We start from the raw sequence: 20,699 nt of genomic DNA on the forward strand, positions 1-20,699 counted from the left end.
ATGGGAGTAGAAGAAAGAACAGCTGACTGCTTGGAGGACACTCATAAGAAGGCAAGTAGCATTTGATATAAAGACGTAGAGGCCACAGAGAGTTTAGTTTCAGCACGGGGATGGGGTGTGTGTGTGTGTGGGGGGGGGGGGAACTGCTGAAAATAATCGCAGGGCTACTAGAGTAAACAGATGGTAAACCGGAGGAAGTGACCTCAGGTAGAAGGGAGGGAAGGGCAGGAGGCTAGGGTCAAAAAAAAAAAAAAAAAGAAAGAAAAGAAAGCCAAGCCAACCAGGGAGGGGTCCAGAGAGGTGAGAAGAGCAAGCCCTGTTTTGGAGACACTAGGATCCTCAGGGTGACCGAGGAAGGCCCAGCAGGTTCCCCAGGGCATCCTCGCGCATCAGCATCGACGGGAGGGAGCGGTTACAGATGCCCTCACTCACTCCCTGGATCTGGGGCGAGGGCCGCATTTTCACAAGTGAGCCCCCAAGTGTTTGGGACCCCAGTTTTGGGGGGGGGGGACAACAACAACAACAACAGCACGTGGGCAAAACCGCTTCTGGTTCGGCTCAGAGGCACTTCCACGGGCCCACCCACTCCTTTCCCGGAGAGCTTCCGAGGCGTCCGCGCGCATCCTCAGCGAGCGCCCGAGGCACCGGGCTACAGAACTCGGGGTCAATGGGCGCCGCCCTCCGAGTTCTGACCCAGGAGGTCCCACGCTGGTTGTGGCTTGAAATGCAAAAATATAAATATAAATGCAAGATCTGCATTTCAATCGGGAGTCGCAGGCTCTCCAGACGCTTTGAAAAGAACGGGGCTTGGAGATGGAACCAAAAAAAAAAAAAAAAGCCCAATCCTATGCCCACACCGTCGTTTGCTTAATCTTTTCCTTTTTGTCTTTTTTTTTGGGGGGGAGGGGGGAGGGTGTGGTCACGACCACTCATCCAGTACTTTTCCTTCTCACCCCCCCCCAAAAAAAACAAAACAAAAAAACTCAATTATGGGGAGTGGGAGCGTTGTCCCCACCCTGAACACGACCCAGGTCCCCCAAGAGAATGCTCTAGACAGGTCGGAGCGCCGTTTCGGGTTACCTGGTACTCATTTTTGAACATTCCCGCGGGGGGCCCGGGGCCTGCGGGGGCACGAAGGTCACGCGGGCCCCCGACGGCTGGGAACCGGCGGGCGAGAGCCCCCGAGCCCGACGGCGGGGAAGGGCTTCGCGCGTCGGCCCGACTGTCCTCAGCTCCACGTCGAGCCCCGGCCCCGCACCATCGCGGCGCCCGGCTGAGCGAGGGCTCAGCGGTCTGCGCGGGCTCCCGGCGGCCCCGGGGGACTGGCCGGACGCGTAACCTGCGTAACCTACGTAACCGGGGCGCCCTGCCCGAGCCCCCGACAACCGCCCGCTCGCCCCGCCCCCGAGCTCCGGCGGAAAGGGGCGGGGCCGAGCGGCGCCCGCCTTCGGGCCGCTCCCATTGGCTCCCACCAGGCGCCTGCGCGTTGAGCTGCGCTGGGCTGCTCGCCGACGGACCGAGGAGGCTACGCGGTGACGTCGGCGTTGCCCAGGCAACTCAGGGACTCTCGTGGAGGTGGTGGCCCGCCCGACCTGTGCCCCGTGCTCTCTTGAGGTCGTGAGCTCTGTCTGGGAGGGGCGGAAAAAAAAGCCTAAAATGAGCCTTGTTTAAGAGCTAGCTACCGCAGGTGCTGGACTCTTCTAGAAAACCTGTCCCGTCGGCCTGGTCTCTCTTCGTAAACACTGATAACTGGTAGGTTGCTGAAGAGTCATGGAATCATGGAACCCTCAAGTAGCCTTTGGTTTGAAGGTTCCCAAACTCTTGTTTCTTTGAGGCACGAAGAGGGTCAGCTCGCAATTCCCATTCGTTGTTTAGAAGGCTCAAGAAGTAGAAGTATTTACTCAAAATCACTGCACGTGTTCCCCCCCCAAAAAAAGTTTTGTTTTTTTTTGTTTTTTGTTTTGTTTTGTTTTTGTTGAAAATACATACATCATTGAGCCAGGCACTTTAAAAAGAAAAGTGGTGTTTTTGTTATTGTTCTTTTGTTTTTGTTTTTTTTTTGCTGAAAATACATCCATTATTGAGCCAGGCACTTTCCTAAGTTTATTTGATTACTTCGTTTAGTTTCTATGTCAGAACCACTCTTAGAATGCAGGTATTATTATCACTTTCTGACTCAGGTGAAATGGCCTCTCCAAGATGACATGGCTCCATAAGTGGTGGAGCTTGTTTAAAGCTCTGTCTGATGCTCTATTACTCAAGGCGGAGTTAGGTCAGGGGTATAGTGTTACTAATGACCAGGTGCCTCTCACAGAGCCCCTCCTCCAGGCCAGGTAGTTCTCATGTTCACAGGTTAAAGATTAGTCTCCTTTCAGTTGAGAGTATTTCGTTTCAGAATTGATTACAAATTTACTGAAGGGCGTAATGTTAGTTTTTAGTTATGACTGAGCCTGATATTCGAACTCACCCAGAAGTCTTAAATAAAAAAAAAAAAAAAAAAAAAAAATTTGTGTTCCATACAATATGCAATGACTGTGGATCATGTACAGCATAAAATAATGAATGGTATCTGGACCTGCTCCTTATCAGAGCTAAGAAAAACTGATAAGGAACAAACCTATTTGAACACACTAAATCTAATACCAGGTGTGTACAAAGGCCAAGATGAGGTTGCCACATACCTGTAAATTGCAGTACAATATCTAGAATCCAGAAACCCTGATTTCTAGAGCTCATACCTAGTACAATAGTAGTTTTTGATAAGACTTGTGTGCTGGAGGCTTTGGGAATTATGGCCTATAAACATGGTCTCTTGTCTTATAAGGCTTGTTATCTCCTGGGGAACATTTATGCTTTCATTCATTTAATGGGTAATTTCTAGGGATGTAATATAGTCTAGACACTATGCCAAAAGCTAGGTGTACAAGGAAGGCCCAGTCTTCATGGAACTTACACATTAATAGGGGCAAGACCTAATAAGTGAATAAGTATGTACAACTTGTGATAAATCCCAGGAATCTATTGTTAAGGAATAACATTGGAAGGGTCTATTAGTTTCCTGTGGCTGTCGTAACAAGTTACCAAAAACTGGGTGGCTTAACAGAAATTTATTCTCTCACAGTTCTGGAGGCCAGAAGTCCAAAATCAAGGTGTCAGCAGGGTGACACTCCTTTTGGAAGCTTTGGAGGAAAATCTGCTCTTTGCCTTTTCCAGCTTCTCGTGGCTTCTGGCATTCCTTGACTTGTGACTGCATCTCTCTCCAGTGTCTACCTCCTTGGTCATACTGCCTCTTCTTTTCCTATGTGTATTTTCCCTCAGTGTCACTTATAAGGACTATTATGATGGTGTTTAGGGCCCACTTAGATAATTCAGGGTTATCACTTTATTGCAGATTCTTAGTCACCTCTGCAAGACCTTTTTCCCAAATAAGGAAACATTTACATGTGGGCATCTTGGAGGTGGGGGGGTGGTCACATTTTTGGCCTAGCAAAGGGTGACTTGCACAAGTACTTTTAGATAAATGCTTTAAGGATGAATGGATAAAGATGTGGTATATATATATATATATATATATATATATATATATAATGGAATATTACTCAGCCATCAGAAAGGATGAATACCTACCATTTGCTTCGACGTGAATGGAACTGAAGGGTATAATGCTGAGTGAAAGAACTCAATCGGGAAAGACAATCATCATACAGTTTCAGTCATATGTAGAATATAAGAAGTAGTGAAAGGAACTAATAGGGAAAGGAGGGAAAGTGAGTAGGGAAAAATTAGAGAGGAAGACAATCATTGTGAGAATCCTAACTCTGGAAAACAAACAGGCTGCAGAAGGGGAGGTGGGTTGGGGGAATGAATAACTGGGTGATGGGCAGTAAGGAGGACACTTGATGGGATGAGCATTGGGTGTTATACTATATACTGGAAAATTGAATTTAAATAAAATATTTTTAAAAATTATAAAAGAAAATGCTGTAGGAGAAGCAAAAGTCAGTGGGAGTACAGGAGGAATCTAGAGAACATCTAAGTCTTTTTTTGTTTTTGTTTTTTTAAAGATTTTATTATTTTATTCATTAGAGAGAGGGAGAGGCAGAGACACAGACAGAGGGAGAAGCAGGCTCCATGCAGGGAGCCCGATGTGGGGGGACTTGATCCCAAGACCCCAGGATCACGTCCTGAGCCAAAGGCAAATGCTCAACCGCTGAGCCACCCAGGGATCCCCACATCTAAGTCTTCTAGCAATCTATTTGGGTCTCTGAAAAGCATATTTTAACATTATAGCTGAAAATAAACTCACAACTTTATCCTGTGTTAGTTTCCATTCTACCCTAATCATTATCTAAATTTATTTGTTCATATATTTATCATCTGTCTTTAGTTATCAGAGGTAAATTTGATGAGGGCAAGGGTTTTTCTGTGTTCATCATTATATAACTACTTCCAACTACTAAAGTAGTGCCTGACACATAGTAGGTGTTTTATAAATACATATTTGCTGATTGGATTAAAGGTACCTTGTCTTTTCAAATTCACCATGTCCAAAACATAACTTATCTGAACCTGGGCCTTTTCCATACTTCCCAATCTCATTAATACCACAGTGCCTCCTGCACGCTCACTCCCTATCATACAGCAGCCTCCAAAATGACCTTCAGTGATTCCCCACTTTCTGGTATATTTGCCCTTTGTGTAACCTCCCCTGTAAGTGTCATGTGCCTAGTGACTTGTTTCTAATGAATACAATACGGTGCTGAGATGTCGTTTCCAACATTAGATTACAAAAAGATTGTGATTTCCTTCATGCTTGGTTTCTTTCACTCCCTTGCTCTGATTCTTCTCCCTACTTATCCTTACATGAAGAAAGCCAGTTGCTATATTGTGAGTACCCCCTTAAAAGGTCCATGTTGCAGGGAACTGATGTCTCTGGTCCACAGTCAATGAGGACTTGATATCAACAGTCACACAAGTACGCTTAGAAGTTAATCCTTCCCTGGCCAAGCCTTAAGGTAAATGCATCCCTGGTCAGTGCTTCGATTGCAACCTTATGACTAAGCCAGAGTAAGAGGCACCCAGCTAATTTGTACCCTGATTCCTGACACAAAAATTATGAGGTATTTATCATAAACTGCTAACTTTTAAGGTAATTTTTTATAAAGCACTAGATACACTACCCATACCCAATCCATCACCCAAATCTATTTGTTTTTATCTAAATATTTCTGAAATCCACCTACCGTCCCTCCAGTCTGTATCTTCATTTACCTGTGATTTGCTCTTCTCTGAACTACTATGATAGCCTCCTACTTCATATACCATGTTGGCCTCCCTTCAAATCCATCTGCACGTTTCAGAGTCATCTTTATAATGCACAAATCTAGTCATATCAGTCTCTTGCTTCTAACTTTTTTGTGACTATACAACCTGTCTTCCTCTCCAGGCTCAATATACACCCCCCCTTTATTTTAGTCACATTGAGTTTTCTTTTAGTTCATGTTCAACATGTGTGCTTCCACTGTAAGGCCTTTGTGCTGTTTTCTTGAATAGATTATTTTGCTCCTTTTTTTCTTTGGTTAGGGCTGACTTCTGTAAACAGAGTTTAGATCAAGAGTCCCCTTCTCAGGGACACATTCTCTTTCCTTGACTTGATCAGATCCCCCTATTTATAGGTCCTTTTTTTTTTTAAGTATTTTATTTATTTATTCATGAGAGACACAGAGAGGGAGGCAGAGGAAGAAGCAGACTCCCTCCAGGGAGCCTGATGCAGGACTTGATCCCAGGACCCCAGGATCACGACCTGAGCCAAAGGCAGAGGCTCAACCATTGAGCCCCCAAGGTGCCCCTATTTATAGGTTTGTAGAAAATCTTTGCTATTAGCATTACTGAAATAATTGAAATTTTAGTGTGCTTATCATATTGGCCATCTCTGTTGGACTGTCAATTTCAAGAGAGTAAAGACCATGCCTGTTTTGTTTACCTTTGCATCCCTAGTGCCTGATATACTAGTTCAGCCTTGTTCCTAATATAACAAAAAAGTAATCCTCCTTTGAATGAATGAGTGAATGAAGAAGGGAGGAGATGAAGGATGAATATTTCTTAAAAGACAGCCACATGCTTTGGTGTTGAGAAAACAAGAAGAAAACAATTGAAAATACATTAAGGTAAATGAGTGAATTAATAATTTCTGTTAATGGAAAAGCTAGTAATGGAATTGAAATGATTAATCATAGTGCATCATTAAGTCTCATTACTCAGGTGTTTTTGTTTTTTTTAATCACCTGTTTATTCAATTTAAGGCTAGAAGGAACCAGTATAATTTATTTCAATCTCCTTATCTCCTGGAGAGAAAGTAATTATCCCAATGCTCAGTTGTCCAAAGATTGGGTCATTGGGTCATTTCCTAATCCTCCTAATTCCACAAGTTCAGGAGACTTATAATTGGACTTTGATTAACAAATGTAGGATAGGGCCTGTCCAGGCAATGGGCAGTTCTGAAGGCTGCCTCACTCAGATCAAAGTTGTTTTGTCTATGGTGAAATCTACGCTTAACCACTGACAGTGGTGGCTGTCAAGCAAAATTAGAATGTACGCTACTTTAACAATATGAGCTTAAAACCAGAGATGGGAAGAGATCCAATTTTCAAATGCTCTTGTTTGATTTGGATGAATGCAAGCCATGACTAAAATCTTGGATTTGGCTATGACTTTAAGAATGGCTACCAAGGAGTGCCTGGGTGGCTCAGTCCGTTAAGCATCTGACTCCTGGTTTTGGGTCAGGTTATGATCTCAGGGTCATGAGATTGAGCTCCGAGTTGTCAGGCCATGCACTCAACATGGAGTCTGCTTGAGATTCTGTCTCTCCCTCTTCCCCTTCCATTTGTGCATGTGCATGCTCTCTCCCTCTCTCAAAAAATAAATCAATCTTTAAAAAAGAAAAAAAAGGAATGGCTATCAAATTTCAGCCCTAGCCACCAAAAAAAAAAAAAAAAAAAACCAAATGAACAAACAAAACCCCCAAATAACAAAAAAAACCCAGCCTGCCCAACAATTTTGCTTAAACCAAGTTATTTATGTACATTATAAAAGTGAAACATTTTCTCTAATTTCTACAATTTTTAAAGAAGTCAGTACATTTAGTAATTGCATTACATTGCTTAACTTAATTTGACAACATTAAGTCACTTTACATGCTTTAAAAGTGCTTGTCTTTGTTCTACAAAGAAAGTAATTTGGTGGTGTATGAATGTTACTGAAGGATATTGGATGATATTTAAAATGGAATAGACTACAGTTTTTGAGGGTGGTGGAATCTTTGTATGGCAATGTAGTCATTCAGGTTACATCCTATGATTATCAATTTGACAAGAAATAGTATTCTTTTGACCTAAGAATATACAGCATTTACTGTAGTATAGTTGTAGTTTATATTTTGGTTGCAGTTCCTAATCAAATTATTTAGCATAATAGGAAGGAAAAAAGATATTGATTTGATGATCAGAATTTGTTTTGCTACACAATAATCTAGAAATGTTTAACACTCATATGGTTATTTTTTCTGCATTATGAATAACTTTATGAATGACAGTAATGCCGAGTTGATAGAATAATTTCAAAACTGTAACTATTTTACAGTTCCAAGGGGTTGAGAAAAATTAGTGATACCTGAGTTATTGATTTTGCTTTTGATTTGAGAGTAGTGATATCTTCTTTTTTCAAGCATGTGTGGTATGGGGAAAGATTTTGAGGATTTAACTGATGGTAAATATTTTTCACCTCTCTAGTCTATGAGGTTCTAAAGTGATGCTTTGCTGCCTGTATCTTTAGATGACCAAATAATTCAAAATTCATGTATAAACTTGAAATTTCCAAAACTAGCTACTACTGGATGATTTTCCCAGGGGAAAAACAGACAAACAAACAAACAGTTGCATCATTGAATATTTAGGTATGAATGCTTCTCTAAAACAGTTTTATGAAGTAAGCACTGAGATTGAGATAAATGAACATATTTGTAAAATGCATCTTTGAAAGGATTAAGTGAAGTGAGCTGATATTTATTACCAGTTGGTTTTAAAATATATAAATGCTCTTCTTTTGTCAGAAAAAGTTAAGTTAGATCCCAGTAGCCATTTTTTAACCTAACTATCCCTAACCTAAAGCCAGTTAGTTTTGACTCAAGAAGGCTACAAAAAATGGGATACTTGCATGCAAAAAAACAAAACAAAACAAAACAAACAAAAACAAAACCAAACAAGCAAAAAAAACGAGGTTGTACCCTTACCCTATGCTACATTAAGAGAAAGAAAGAAAGAAAGAAAGAAAGAAAGAAAGAAAGAAAGAACTCAAAATGGATCAAAGACCTAAGCATAAAATGTGAAATTATAAAACTGTTTTGGAAGAAAACATAGAGGAAGAACTTCATGTCACTGGATTTGACAGTGATTTCTTGGGTATGATGCTAAAAGCACAGGCAACAAAGTTAAAGGACAAATTAGACAACATCAAAATTTAAAATATATGTGCATCAAAGGAAATGATCAACTGAGTGAAAAAGCAACCTATGGAAGGAGAAGAAATATTTGCAAATCATCTCTCTGATAATGTGTATATTTAGAATATACAAAGAACTTCTACAACTCAGCAACAACAACAAACAAGTCACTCAATTTAAAAATGGGCAAAAGATTTGATGAAAAGATCTACAAATGGCCAATAAGTGCATGAAAAGTTGCTCAACGTCACTAATCATTAGGGAATTGCAATTCAAAATCTCAATGGCTTTTTCACAATGGGTTTGCCACCAGAACACAGGTGTCATGAAAACCACTGCTAAATGTAAACCAAAATGGGAAAGGAAAAGACTCACATCAACATCGTCATCATTGGACACATAGATTTGGGCAAGTCTACCACTACTGGCCATCTGATCTACAGATGTGGTGGGATTGACAAAAGAACTATTGAAAAATTTGAGAAGCAGGCTGCTGAGATGGGAGCCTTTTCCCAGTATGCCTGGGTCTTGGATAAACTGAAAGTTGAACATGAACGTGGTATCACCATTGATATCTCCCTGTGGAAATTCAAGACCAGCAAGTATTATATGACCATCATTGATGCCCCAGGACATAGAGACTTTATCAAAAACATGATTACAGGCACATCTCAGGCTGACTGTGCTGTCCTGAGTGTTGCTGCTGGTGTTGGTGAATTTGAAGCAGGTATCTCCAAGAATGGGCAGACCCGTGAGCATGCCCTTCTGGCTTACACACTGGGTGTAAAACAACGAATTGTTGGTGTTAACTAAATGGATTCCACTGAACCACCCTACAGCCAGAAGAGATACAAGGAAATCGTTAAGGAAGTCAGCACCTACATTAAGCTCTGGATTGCATTCTGCCACCAACTTGTCCAACTGATAAGCCCTTGCATCTGCCTCTCCAGGACGTGTACAAAATTGGTGGTATTGGTACTGTCCCAGTGGGTCGAGTGGAGACTGGTGTTCTTAAGCTTGGTATGGTGGTAACCTTTGCTCCAGTCAATGTTAGAACTGAAGTAAAGTCTTTGGAAATGCACCATGAGGCTTTGAGTGAGGCTCTTCCTGGGGACAATGTAGGCTTTAATGTCAAGAACGTATCTGTCAAAGATGTTCGTCATGGCATTGTGGCTGGTGACAGCAAAAATGACCCACCAATGGAAGCAGCTGGCTTCACGGCTCAGGTGATTATCCTGAAACATTCAGGCCAAATCAATGCTGGATATGCACCTGTGCTGGATTGTCACACAGCTCACATTGCTTGCAAGTTTGCTGAGCTAAAGGAGAACATAGATCATTGTTCCTGGAGAAAAGCTGGAAGATGGTCCCAAGTTCTTGAAATCTGGGAATGCTGCTATTGTTGATATGGTTCTTGGCAAACCAATGCATGTTGAGAGCTTCTCTGACTATCCTCCTCTGGCCATTTTGCTGTTTGTGACCTGAGACAGACGGTTGCTGTGGGTGTCATCAAAGCAGTGGACAAGAAGGCAGCTGGATCTGGCAAAGTCACCAAGTCTGCCCAGAAAGCTCAGAAGCTTAAATGAATATTATCCCCAATACCTGCCACCCCAGTCTTAATCAGTGGTGGAAGAACAGTCTCAGAACTGTTTGTGTCAATTAGCCATTTAAGTTTAATAGTAAAAGCCTGGTTAATGATAACAATACACTGTAAAACCTTCAGAAGGAAAGGAGAATGTTTTGTGGACCATTTGTGTGTGTGTGTGTGTGTGTGTGTGTGTTGCAGTTTTAAGTTATTAGTTTTTAAAATAAGTACTTTTTAATGGAAACAACTTAACCAAAAATCTGTCACAGAATTTTGAGACCCATTAAAACAAAAGTTTAATGAGAAAAACAAAACAAAACAAAACAAAATCTCAATGAACTATCCCCTCACACCCATTAGGATAGCTCATATCCAAAACACATAAAATTACAAGTGTTGATGAGAATGTGGAAAAATTAGAACCCATGTGCATTATTGATGGCGATATAAAATGGTGTAGCAACTATGGAAAACAGTATTCAGTTCTCAAAAAATTAGTATAGAATTACTGTATTATTCACTTCTGAGTATATATTCAAAAAAATTGAAAACAAGATCTTGAAGAGATATTTTTACACACATGTTCTTAACATTATTCACTATATTAAAAAATGGATCAACCCAAGTGTCCATGGATGGATGGATGAATGGATAAACAAAATGTGATGTATACAATCAATGGAATATTGTTCAGCCTTAAAAATAAGGAAATTCTGACACATGCCACAACGTGATGAACCTTGAGGATATTATGCTATATGAAATAAGCGAGTAACACACACAAATACTATATGATTCTACCTATGAAGAATATAGACCAGTCAAAATCATAGAATCAGAAAGTAGAATGAAGGTAGCTAAGGAATGGGTAGAGTAGGGAGATGTTGGAAGTTTTGTTTAATGAGTATGGAGTTTCAGTTTTGTAAGATAAAAAAGTTCTGGAGATTGTACAACAATATGAATATACTTAAAAATACTGAACTGGACACTTAAAAATGCTTAAGATGATAAATTTTATGGTTTTTTTTTTACCACAATTAAAAACGTTTTTGTGGGAAGAGGGGGACTGATTAGGAAAAAATGTCTAAAAAAAGGCTCCTTAGAAACAGCTTGAGAGTGCTGGTATTAATAATTGTGCATGTGTGCATGCATGCATGCATGCATGTGTGTGCATGCTCAGGCATGTCTATTTTACCTGAATTATTTAAAGTTAATGTACAGGCATCGTAACACATTACTGCTAAATACATAGCATAATAGCAAGTATCTCCTAAGAACAAGGATAATCTGTTACATACCATTTTATGCCATGACCCTACATGGATGCTATACCTCAATATCATTATCACATTCAAGAAATTTAATATTAAATAGTGTATTTTGATATATAGCCTATATTCATATTTTTCCAGTTCTCCTAACAATTGTTTTTTTCCACATAGGATCAGTTAAGGATCATACTTTGAATTTAGTTATAATGTAATTATAGTCTCCTTTAATTTAAAAGAATTGGAGTATTTAAAGATATTGGCATTTTGGATAGTTCACACTAGTTGTTTTGTAGAATGTTGCTCAATATGGGTTTGTCTGATTGTTTTCTCATGACTAAATTAAACATTTAGGGCAGGGCAGCCCCGGTGGCTCAGCGGTTTAGTGTTGCCTTCAGCCTTGGGCATGATCCTGGAGACCCAGGATTGAGTCCCGTGTCGGGCTCCCTGCATGGGGCCTGCTTCTCCTTCTGCCTGTGTCTCTGCCCCTCTCTCTCCCTGTCTGTCATGAAGAAATAAATAAAAATCTTAAAAAAAAAAAAAACTTTTCGGGCAAAAATCACTACATGAGTGATATAATGCATCCCTTTTAGAGATAAATAATATCAGTTTGTCCCATTGTTGTCAAGATTGATTATTTGGTTAAAGTGGTGAGGAGATTTCTCTGTTGAGTTTTTTTTTATTTGTTTCTGATTAGAAAAGGCATATATACTTAGTTTAGAAAACTTGAAAAATGCAAAAGGAAAATCATTACACAGTAATAAACATTGTTAATGTTTTGTGTATATCCTTAAACAATTTTCTATTGTTCAACATATAGTTATTCCAATTTTTTGCTATTTAAAATTTTTGTTTTTGTAAATAACCCAGTAGTGAACATCATTGTCCCTCTTCAGATCTTTGTCCTAATTTTAAAAAATTATCTCTGTAGGATTTCTAAGAAGTCAATTGTTTGTTTGAAAGGTATTTATTTTCTAGAATGTTTCACATTTTCTAATACTATATTCTCTCTGAGATTTTTATTTAAGTATATAGTACTCAAAAATTTCTCATCAAATGTAAATTCTGCTTTTTCAACAAAAATATTAGTTTAAGAACCTGGTAGAGAGAGACTAGCTATCCTCATTCTATGCGCCTAGTAGAGAAGGTCTTAATTGTCTTAATCCAGTCTATGGTAAAGTGTTTTTTTTTGTTTGTTTGTTTGTTTGTTTTTAAAGGCTTATTTATCTTTAGAGAGACAGCATGAACATGGGCAAGCCAGGGCAAGGGGCAGGGAGGGGCAGAGGGAGAGAATCTTTCCAGCAGACTCCCTGCTGAGTGAGGAGCCCTCTCCTAGGAAGAGCTCAGTTCTACAACCGATGAGATCATGACTTGAGCTAAAACCAAGAGTTGGATTGTTTAACCAACTGAGCCACCCAGGCGCCCCTGTGGTAAGGTTTTTCTGAAGTCACATATCCACAGGTAATCCAATCAGCTAAAGACAGGGAAAATAGGGTATTGGATGAAAACAGCACTGCTAAGTGAACAGATTTTTCTGAAGTGATAAAAATATTTGTCATTTTTAGTGTGTTTAACACTTGGTTTAAAGAAAAAACACTCTTCCTCAATGTGTTTTTGTATTTGGCACATGCATTCATTAAAGTGTCATTTCCTTCATGTTTTCTACGACAGTTCAGGTCAAAATAATTTCTGATCCTCAATTACGTAGTAATATTTCTACTTACTGTACAAATATGATCTTGTCCCTTTACTGCTTACGTGATTTTTAGTGATTTTTTATTGCTATTGAGGCAAAGGTGCAGCTTACAAAGCCCTGCGTGGTGGTTGAATGGATGTGTAACATAAGGAAAAGGGAGGATTTAAGGATCCTGTCAGCTTATTGCTTAGATAACTGGGTGAATGGTGAGGTCATACATGAGGAAGAGTATATTCTGAATTAAATTAAGATGAACTAAATTTGAGGAACCTGTGGGACATATAATTAGAGCTATTGAATAGGCAGTTGAGTATGTGGTTCTAAAGCCCAAAATGGAGATTTGGACTAGAGATATAGAATCAGGAGTTATCAAAATACAGATGGTAAAGACTGAGATAGTGGAATAGAAAAACCAGAGAGACTCTAGAGTGAGAAGAAAAGAAATCTTGGCCAGAAATGACATGTAAGAAAATGGGTAAAGGATCAAGAGAGAGCAGTCAAAAAAGTAGGAGAAAGACCACACGTATCTGGTGACTCTTATGCCAATGGTGTAAAGGTCTTTCAAGAAAGGAATAGGTCAGCAAATGCCTACAGTTCTAAGGTGTCAAATAAGATAAGGCTTGAAAAGTAACATAGAGATCAGCAGTGACCTCTGCAAGATTACTTTGTTGGAGCCATTCAGAAAGAAGACCGATTACCCTAGACTGAGGAGTGATTGGCAAGAAAAGTGCTGACAGCAAGAAAATTGGTAATGAAAGGGAATAGAGAAACTTTAATAACTAGTGCTAGGCAGTTTACAGAGTTTTTAATTATTATTTGTTCCCAATGCGAAAGACTTGGATTTTGAACATATAGAGGAGAGAGATAATCATCAGGAGATCCCTGAAAAAGAAGAAGTAAATGAGATTTAGCACAGAGGTAGAAGGATTATGCTTAGACAGGAAGAGAAGTGTATGATCCATTTTATTTTTTTTTGTTTTATTATTTTTAAGGAAGGTTTATTTATTTTGTGGGGAGAAAGAGAACACAGTGGAGGAGGGACAGAGGAAGAAGGAGAGAAAGAATCTCAAGCAGACTCCCCACTGAACAGTCTGACACCTCTCAGGACCCTGAGATCATGACTTGAGCTGAAGTCAAGAGTCAGACACTTAACTGACTGAGTCACCCAGGCACCCCTGTATGATCCATTTTAATGAAAGACAATGTATAATTCATAAAGAAGCAACCATGTACACTCTTACTACATTTTCCTAGATTATTTGAAATTTAATTTTATATTCTTGAATGAAATTTTAGTATGCAGACTCTTTTGAAGGTTACAATTATAAAATACCTTTCCACCAGTATGAATAAAAGCAAAACAGGTGTTTTTTTGTTTGTTTGTTTTGTTTTGTTTTTTGGTCTGTGAGAGCCTTAAGTTAATGTAGTTTAGTTGAATATTGGAGACTGGTTATACAGACTGTAAATGACTTTTTTTTTGTTCCAGTATTATGAATAGGAATGTATATGTGGTGAACTTTAGAAGAAATGTTCTTCTGCCATAGTTCTATGAAACTATAGGATAATTTACAATTGAAGGCAAGAGTGAAAATTTTAATGCAAAGAGTTACAAAGGGTCAAAATTATGCAGCAATTTAATCTTCAAATCAAAGGACAGAGGACAAAATGTATTTGTTACTATAAGTCTGTTAGGAAACTTACCTTTCTCATGCTTTGTCAAAAATCCTTAAACATTCACAGTTTAAAAATAGCCTATTTTATTGTTTTATAAAGCAGATTATGATTTACTTTTATGAGTTTGGTCACTGTTAGCATTGGAGAGAACATTGCATAAGTACCCTGTTATGAAGATGGTTTTACTCATGAACCAGATCATAATGTTAAAAAACAAACAAAAACCAGATTATGGTATCCAAAGTTTTGGATCTTGATGGTGTTTGAACTGATTTGGTGATCATGTTATTTGGTATTATATTACTATTTTGTATAATAGGAATTTTGCTTAATTGAGTATATTTCCCAAGTCAGAAGTTACTAATTTACACATTTGTTCTATCAGCACTCTTTTTGTTTAAAGTGCTTGAACACCAAACTGAAATTGGCTAAAACAGTAAGTAGTTATTAGTTTATGTAATTTAGCTACTGAGAGTAGATCCAGCTGTACCCAGAACTCCCAAAGCATTGCCAGATTTTTTTCTCTATATTCTTTCCTCTAGGTTAGCTCAATCCTTAGGCTAGCTCCTTGGGTTTACAAAATGGCTGCAGCTTTCTCAATCTCATATCCTTATATCAAAGTGGAACATTCTGAGCCAAAGTCCTTAAATTCACCTTCATTTGCATCGACTGGGGTCTTATTGCCTATCTCTACCAACCACAGTAGTCAGATAAATGTACATCTTAATTGGCTTAAGACTCAATTGTGTCTAGTTTTAAACCAATCATTGCAACTAAGGAAATGAGATATGTTGATTGACTTGGAATGGAATCTCACCCAAACTCAGGCTGGGAAGGTGGAGGGATTGTTTTCAAAGGAAACTCTGGTGGAGGGATTGTTTTCAAAGGAAACTCTGTTTCCTTTAAAAGGAAACTTTTCCTCTTATAAGAAATGTTGGGATAGATGTTGGGTAGCCAAAAGCAGATGTCCACTATAGTGTTGTCATGTATGTGGTGATTTTGTAGAAATTACAAATATTTTTTATTCAAAGTATGATGAATAATTTAATATAAAAGTTTCTCTACTATTCTTTAAATGATTAAATGTACATATGTTTAATCCAAATGTCATAGGTGTTACTGCCCATTTAATTATTCCAGGTTTCACATTAACTCTTAGATTCTCTAGGACCCTATCTGCATAGACACAGGAAATCCGATATGTTATTGGATGATCATGTAGTTTCCAGGATCTTTAGGGGAATGCTAGGTATTTAGGAATCACTTTGGAAGTAATTACTTGGCTGCACTATTCCTTAGACCCAAAATTTTTATGAAGGATTCCATTTCATTGCCACTATTGCCACTAAATATCTGCCATTTTTGAAGCTGTTGAAATTAGACTATAACTACCTTAGCTAATGTTGTCACCAGTAAGAAAGAGACATTGGGGAGTTGGCGTACTACTCACAGCTAGGTCTTGGTGGGTCATTATGCATGAATAATTTCACAGAATACCAATATCAGATAAGAGTACTCTGTGACTGCGATAGATCAAATACAAAAACAATGGATTAAATAAAATAAAATAAACAAAAACAATGGATTAATATACAACCATGTCTGAACACAAACACATGAACATGGTCCAAACCATGGAGGTGAACAAACATATCCTGGCTAATGTGTGAGTTACAGCTCTCTCTTTGCCACTTAAGCTAAGCTTTACCTGATTCCTCCTGTTATATAGATAAGATTTATTAATATTCCCAACTGCTGAATTACCTCTGCTTTCTGACAGGATCCAATCCCAAATAAGGCCGTGCTTCCCTAAACTCTCCCCCACATCAGCTAATATAAGCCCAAATTCTAAAATAAATTTTAATACCCTCTTACCGAGATGCCCATGTTTCCCAGTGGTATGTTTTTCTCCCTGTTTGTAATAAATAAGGAACCCAACTTGTTCAATTACTGATATGTTCCTGATGTTCTTTAGCTCTTGGGAATTGACACCAGTAAATCTAGAACTCTATATTCATTCATAGGAAGCAGATAGAAAGTTTGTAATAAATTCTACTCAATTGCCAGAATTGGAGGTAGGGGAGTCTTAAGTTACTTGGGCCCCAGTGTTCAGTGGTTAGCAATAATGATTTTTTGCTCAAATTCTGAACCTAGTCAAGCCCTAACTTTGAAGCCAAGACTCCCAAGTAGAACTATTTCAGTAGAGTCACCTACACTGTCTTGCCCCGGGTACCACTTACACTGCTTGTCACCATAACTGTTGATGACTGATTTACTGGTATAGTTCTTCATCTATTCACCCAGGCAAGGATGCTTTTTCAAGATAAGAAAAGGTGTTGGGGGTCAAGAGGGCTCTACATGAAGTTGACTGAGTACTAAAGTGCTCTAATTTTTAAAATCCATACAAATAGCCTCTTTCCCCTCTCCCCACCTGCAGACTAATTCCACTGGGGTGGTTGGGTTGGGACAGTTTGGCTATTTGCCATATCTCCAACCAATATCCTGCTACTATTTTGGATGCTGTTACTGGTCTAACTCATTGTATATTATTCCCTTATGGTGGATCCTCTTCTGGCATATCTCCTCCTAAAATCTAACTTTCATTAGGACCCCCAATTCTCTGTCAGTTAGGTATATCTCAACCTCAGTAATGGATAGAGTTTAAATATTTTTTCCTGGAAGCCTTTGGCCCCAGTGCAAACCACAGAATGCAAATGGATAAGTGCATAAGGCAATTTATTCTGCTCCAGTACCCAGAAACATCTAATCCTAATCCAAACTGACATATGTGGAGAGGAATGTTGTCTGATCCCACTGACCAAAACCATGTGGGCTCCAACTCTACTCAGGTATCCTTTTACTAGCTTTATTTCACTAACAAAAATATGTGCTGCAGAATGGGATTTCCTTATCCCTATTACCCTTTCTCATCCCATTGGAGTCAGATATGTTTTTAAGTATATTCATTGAAATTAAGCAATGGGTATATAGTTGATAATATGAAGAGAAAGTTTTATCTCCGAAGGTCCAGTCTGAAGGACTTCACCTCCCTTTTGTTAACACAGGGAAAGGACTTGTCATGGGTACCAGAATGGAGGCATGGGTAGAAATTTAGAATGATCTACTCATTCTACTTAAGCTGCTCTTCTAGAATGGAGCTTCAGGGAGTTCATAGGGGGTAGGAGAGGCCACAACAAAGATAATTAAAGGGTTTAAGGCAGTAGAAAGGACTCCAACATGCTCATCTTGCATGGTCTTTTGGTATCCAATGGCTTTGTGTGTTTGTGTTAAGTTAATAGAAAAGATGTTTCTTACTGTTTACAGACTTCTGTGTATGTGGTTATAGTGCATGCATTATGCATATGTACACATGTATACATAATGATAGTCTTTAAATATACCTTAATCAATTGAAAAACCCTTGAAAAGAAAAGTTCAAAGCAAACATACAAGATAAAGGTTTCTTCACTGATAATTTGGTTAAGACCATCTTTCTTGAAAAGACTTAGGAAGTTTTACAAACTTTTTGTGAAAGTATTTTAAAATGGTCTTCAGGCATACCTAAAGTATATACTAGTCATATTTATTACACAATAATACCTTATGATTGTGTAAATTTGCTATTCTTTCTTAATATAAAAATTATATTAACCAAATTTAACCAGATATTTAGGGATGTTTGGTTATGTTTTAATACTATGACCCATTTTCCTAATAAAATCCCTAGTATCCCTAAGAGAAGCAAGTTACTTTAATGCACTGACCATAGGACCCTCTGCTATCCCCCCCATAACTCCACCCCTAGTCTTCACATTATTTGAATGTCATTCAGTTTTAAAACCTTACTGCTCACCTCCACCTTGAAAACTCCTTTGCTGGCTCTTCCTTCTCTCTAATTGGAAGTACTTCTCAAGGCCGAATTATTTATTCATTCAAAAGTAGATAGTTGAGAGCTACTAGGTGCCAGGCAGTGTGTTAAATATGGAATATAACTGTCAGCAATGCAGTATTTATCTTCTGCTTTCTCTATAGTCAAAAGAACTAAAATTAACAGAATGTGTGTCAGGCCCTATTCTAAGTCCTTTATGTTTATTCTTTCTTATAATCCTGACAACCATCCTAAGAGGTAGTTTTAATTTAATCTCTATTTTACAAATTTAATTTAACCCCTATTTTACAAATACACAGAGTAGGACAGAGGGTAAGCAAGTTGCTCAAAGTAATACAGTAAAGGGTAAGCCCATCCTAGGATACCTATACTGCTCTTCTGAAAAACACCATAAAAGAGATACAAATTAGTTTTTTTTTTTTTTTTGGAGGATATGACATCTCTTGTAGAGTGGATGAAATTTGTAAATGTGGATATGAGCATGGGCATGAGACCGTAGAATGAAAGATACCATTTACGTATAATATGTAAGTATCAAAATATATTTACTCAAATATATTTACTCAAAACAAAATCATAATCTCTTTTTGGCTACTGCTGTCATCCATTAGCTTTATTTGGTATATCTAAAATATTTAAGAGATATTCTGTCATTCAGATTCAAAGAAGTTTGAGTGAAGCCATGCTGTATTTGCTGGGGTGCATGGTAGGAAATGCACAAGCATTGGTGCCGTCCTCCACTGCTGTCTTTGGTCTCTTCCCAATCCTACACTTTCTTTGTTGGCCTGACAAGTTGCTAAACATAATCTTTCAAATGGATAATAATGGATAATGCACTTAGCTAAATTAAAATTAATTATAGCTATATTTAGATAATAAATGGTTCTATTGAAAATAGGACTTATTTCTATAGAACAAAAATTTAATCTCTGTGTAATATTGCTTGAGGAATCTGGTATTCTCCTGATATAGAATTAGAATTAAGTTACTTAATACTTATTGAATTATTTTAGCTTTTGAATTTTCTCTCCCCACTTCTTTGTTCCATTTGTTTATCTCCTTGGTTGACTTTTTTTTTTCCCCCAATCCTTGTATTTTTCACAGTAATATTCCTTTTAATACCTGTAAGCTAAAATGTAAACACTACACAGCAAATATGTCTGCAAAGGGACTTTAGCAGTTTTGTTTTCTGTTTATTTGCTTGTTTTGGAAATTGTTCTGTAGTTTGCTGAAAAGCAATCCTGTTGATGAATAGTAGAACCAGTATTGGAATTACAATTTTCTTTAAAAGTATAACATATAATCTTAGGTGAACTTTTTAATATGTAAGAACATGTAGGTATTGTCATAAATAAGGTTAACGTAATAAAATACAAAATTTACACATTTTAATTTTTATGTCAGGTTGAAATATACCAATAAATATGCTGTTGTTGCTCTAACAAACCACTGTGTTGCCATCTTCAACCAAAATGTAGATTGTTATAGGTAACTAGTCTCCTATTTTTACTTCAAATAGTTGAACTTAGCTGCAACATGCTGAGAACTGAATGGCTCTAAGTTAGAAGATTCTTTGGTGCATAACAAATATTCAGTGTATGATATTGAGAATCATTTCTATGTAAGAAATCCCATGGATGCATTTTGGCTCTTTTTTTGTAACAAATCATTTAAATTTGAGATCACTTATATAAATATGAATAAGTATAGTATACAAGTCCTGTGTATTATAATACAAATTTTAAATGTTTGAATGTATTGGAATCTGCAAGTTTTCTAGTTGATTATTGATTGGGATAATAGCATCATTTATTCAGATATTAGAACCTTATAGATAAGTAGCAAAGATGATAGAAATTTACGTAGATTTAGATTGGCAGCTAAGAATTGTGCCATACTTTGTCTTTAAAAAGGGTATTTTTTTATTGAAGTTCGATTTGCCAACATATAGGCAAATACATGTTTATCCGATCAAGTGTTCATCCCATCAAGTGTTCTCCTCAGTGCCCATCACCCAGTTACCCCTCCCCCCCGCCCACGTCCCCTTCCACTACCAAAAGGAATATTTTTTTTTTCTAATTTTTTGGAGT

The 20,699-nt window shown here is 38.1% G+C and overlaps 1 protein-coding gene and 1 long non-coding RNA gene across 13 annotated transcripts in view; one reads left to right on the forward strand and one right to left on the reverse strand.

The window, feature by feature from the left end:
- The window catches only part of CFAP20DC (CFAP20 domain containing), a 241,375-nt gene extending 239,978 nt beyond the window's left edge, over positions 1–1,397 (reverse strand). For all 12 annotated transcript variants that reach the window (XR_005988931.1, XM_041762017.1, XM_041762021.1 and 9 more), the window contains exon 1: positions 1,081–1,397. Coding sequence is in view for 11 of the 12 variants with exons in the window: in XM_041762017.1 (XP_041617951.1) it covers positions 1,081–1,101 (21 nt within the window). In the remaining variant the exon portion in view is untranslated. The remainder of the gene's footprint in view (positions 1–1,080) is intronic.
- Positions 1,398–1,526: 129 nt separating this feature from the next.
- The window catches only part of LOC121495662, a 171,602-nt gene continuing 152,429 nt past the window's right edge, over positions 1,527–20,699 (forward strand). The window contains exon 1 of the long non-coding RNA XR_005989033.1: positions 1,527–1,614. This is a non-coding gene — a long non-coding RNA (uncharacterized LOC121495662). The remainder of the gene's footprint in view (positions 1,615–20,699) is intronic.

Source organism: Vulpes lagopus, chromosome 7 (genome assembly GCF_018345385.1).
Source record: "Vulpes lagopus strain Blue_001 chromosome 7, ASM1834538v1, whole genome shotgun sequence".
Taxonomy (NCBI): domain Eukaryota; kingdom Metazoa; phylum Chordata; class Mammalia; order Carnivora; family Canidae; genus Vulpes; species Vulpes lagopus.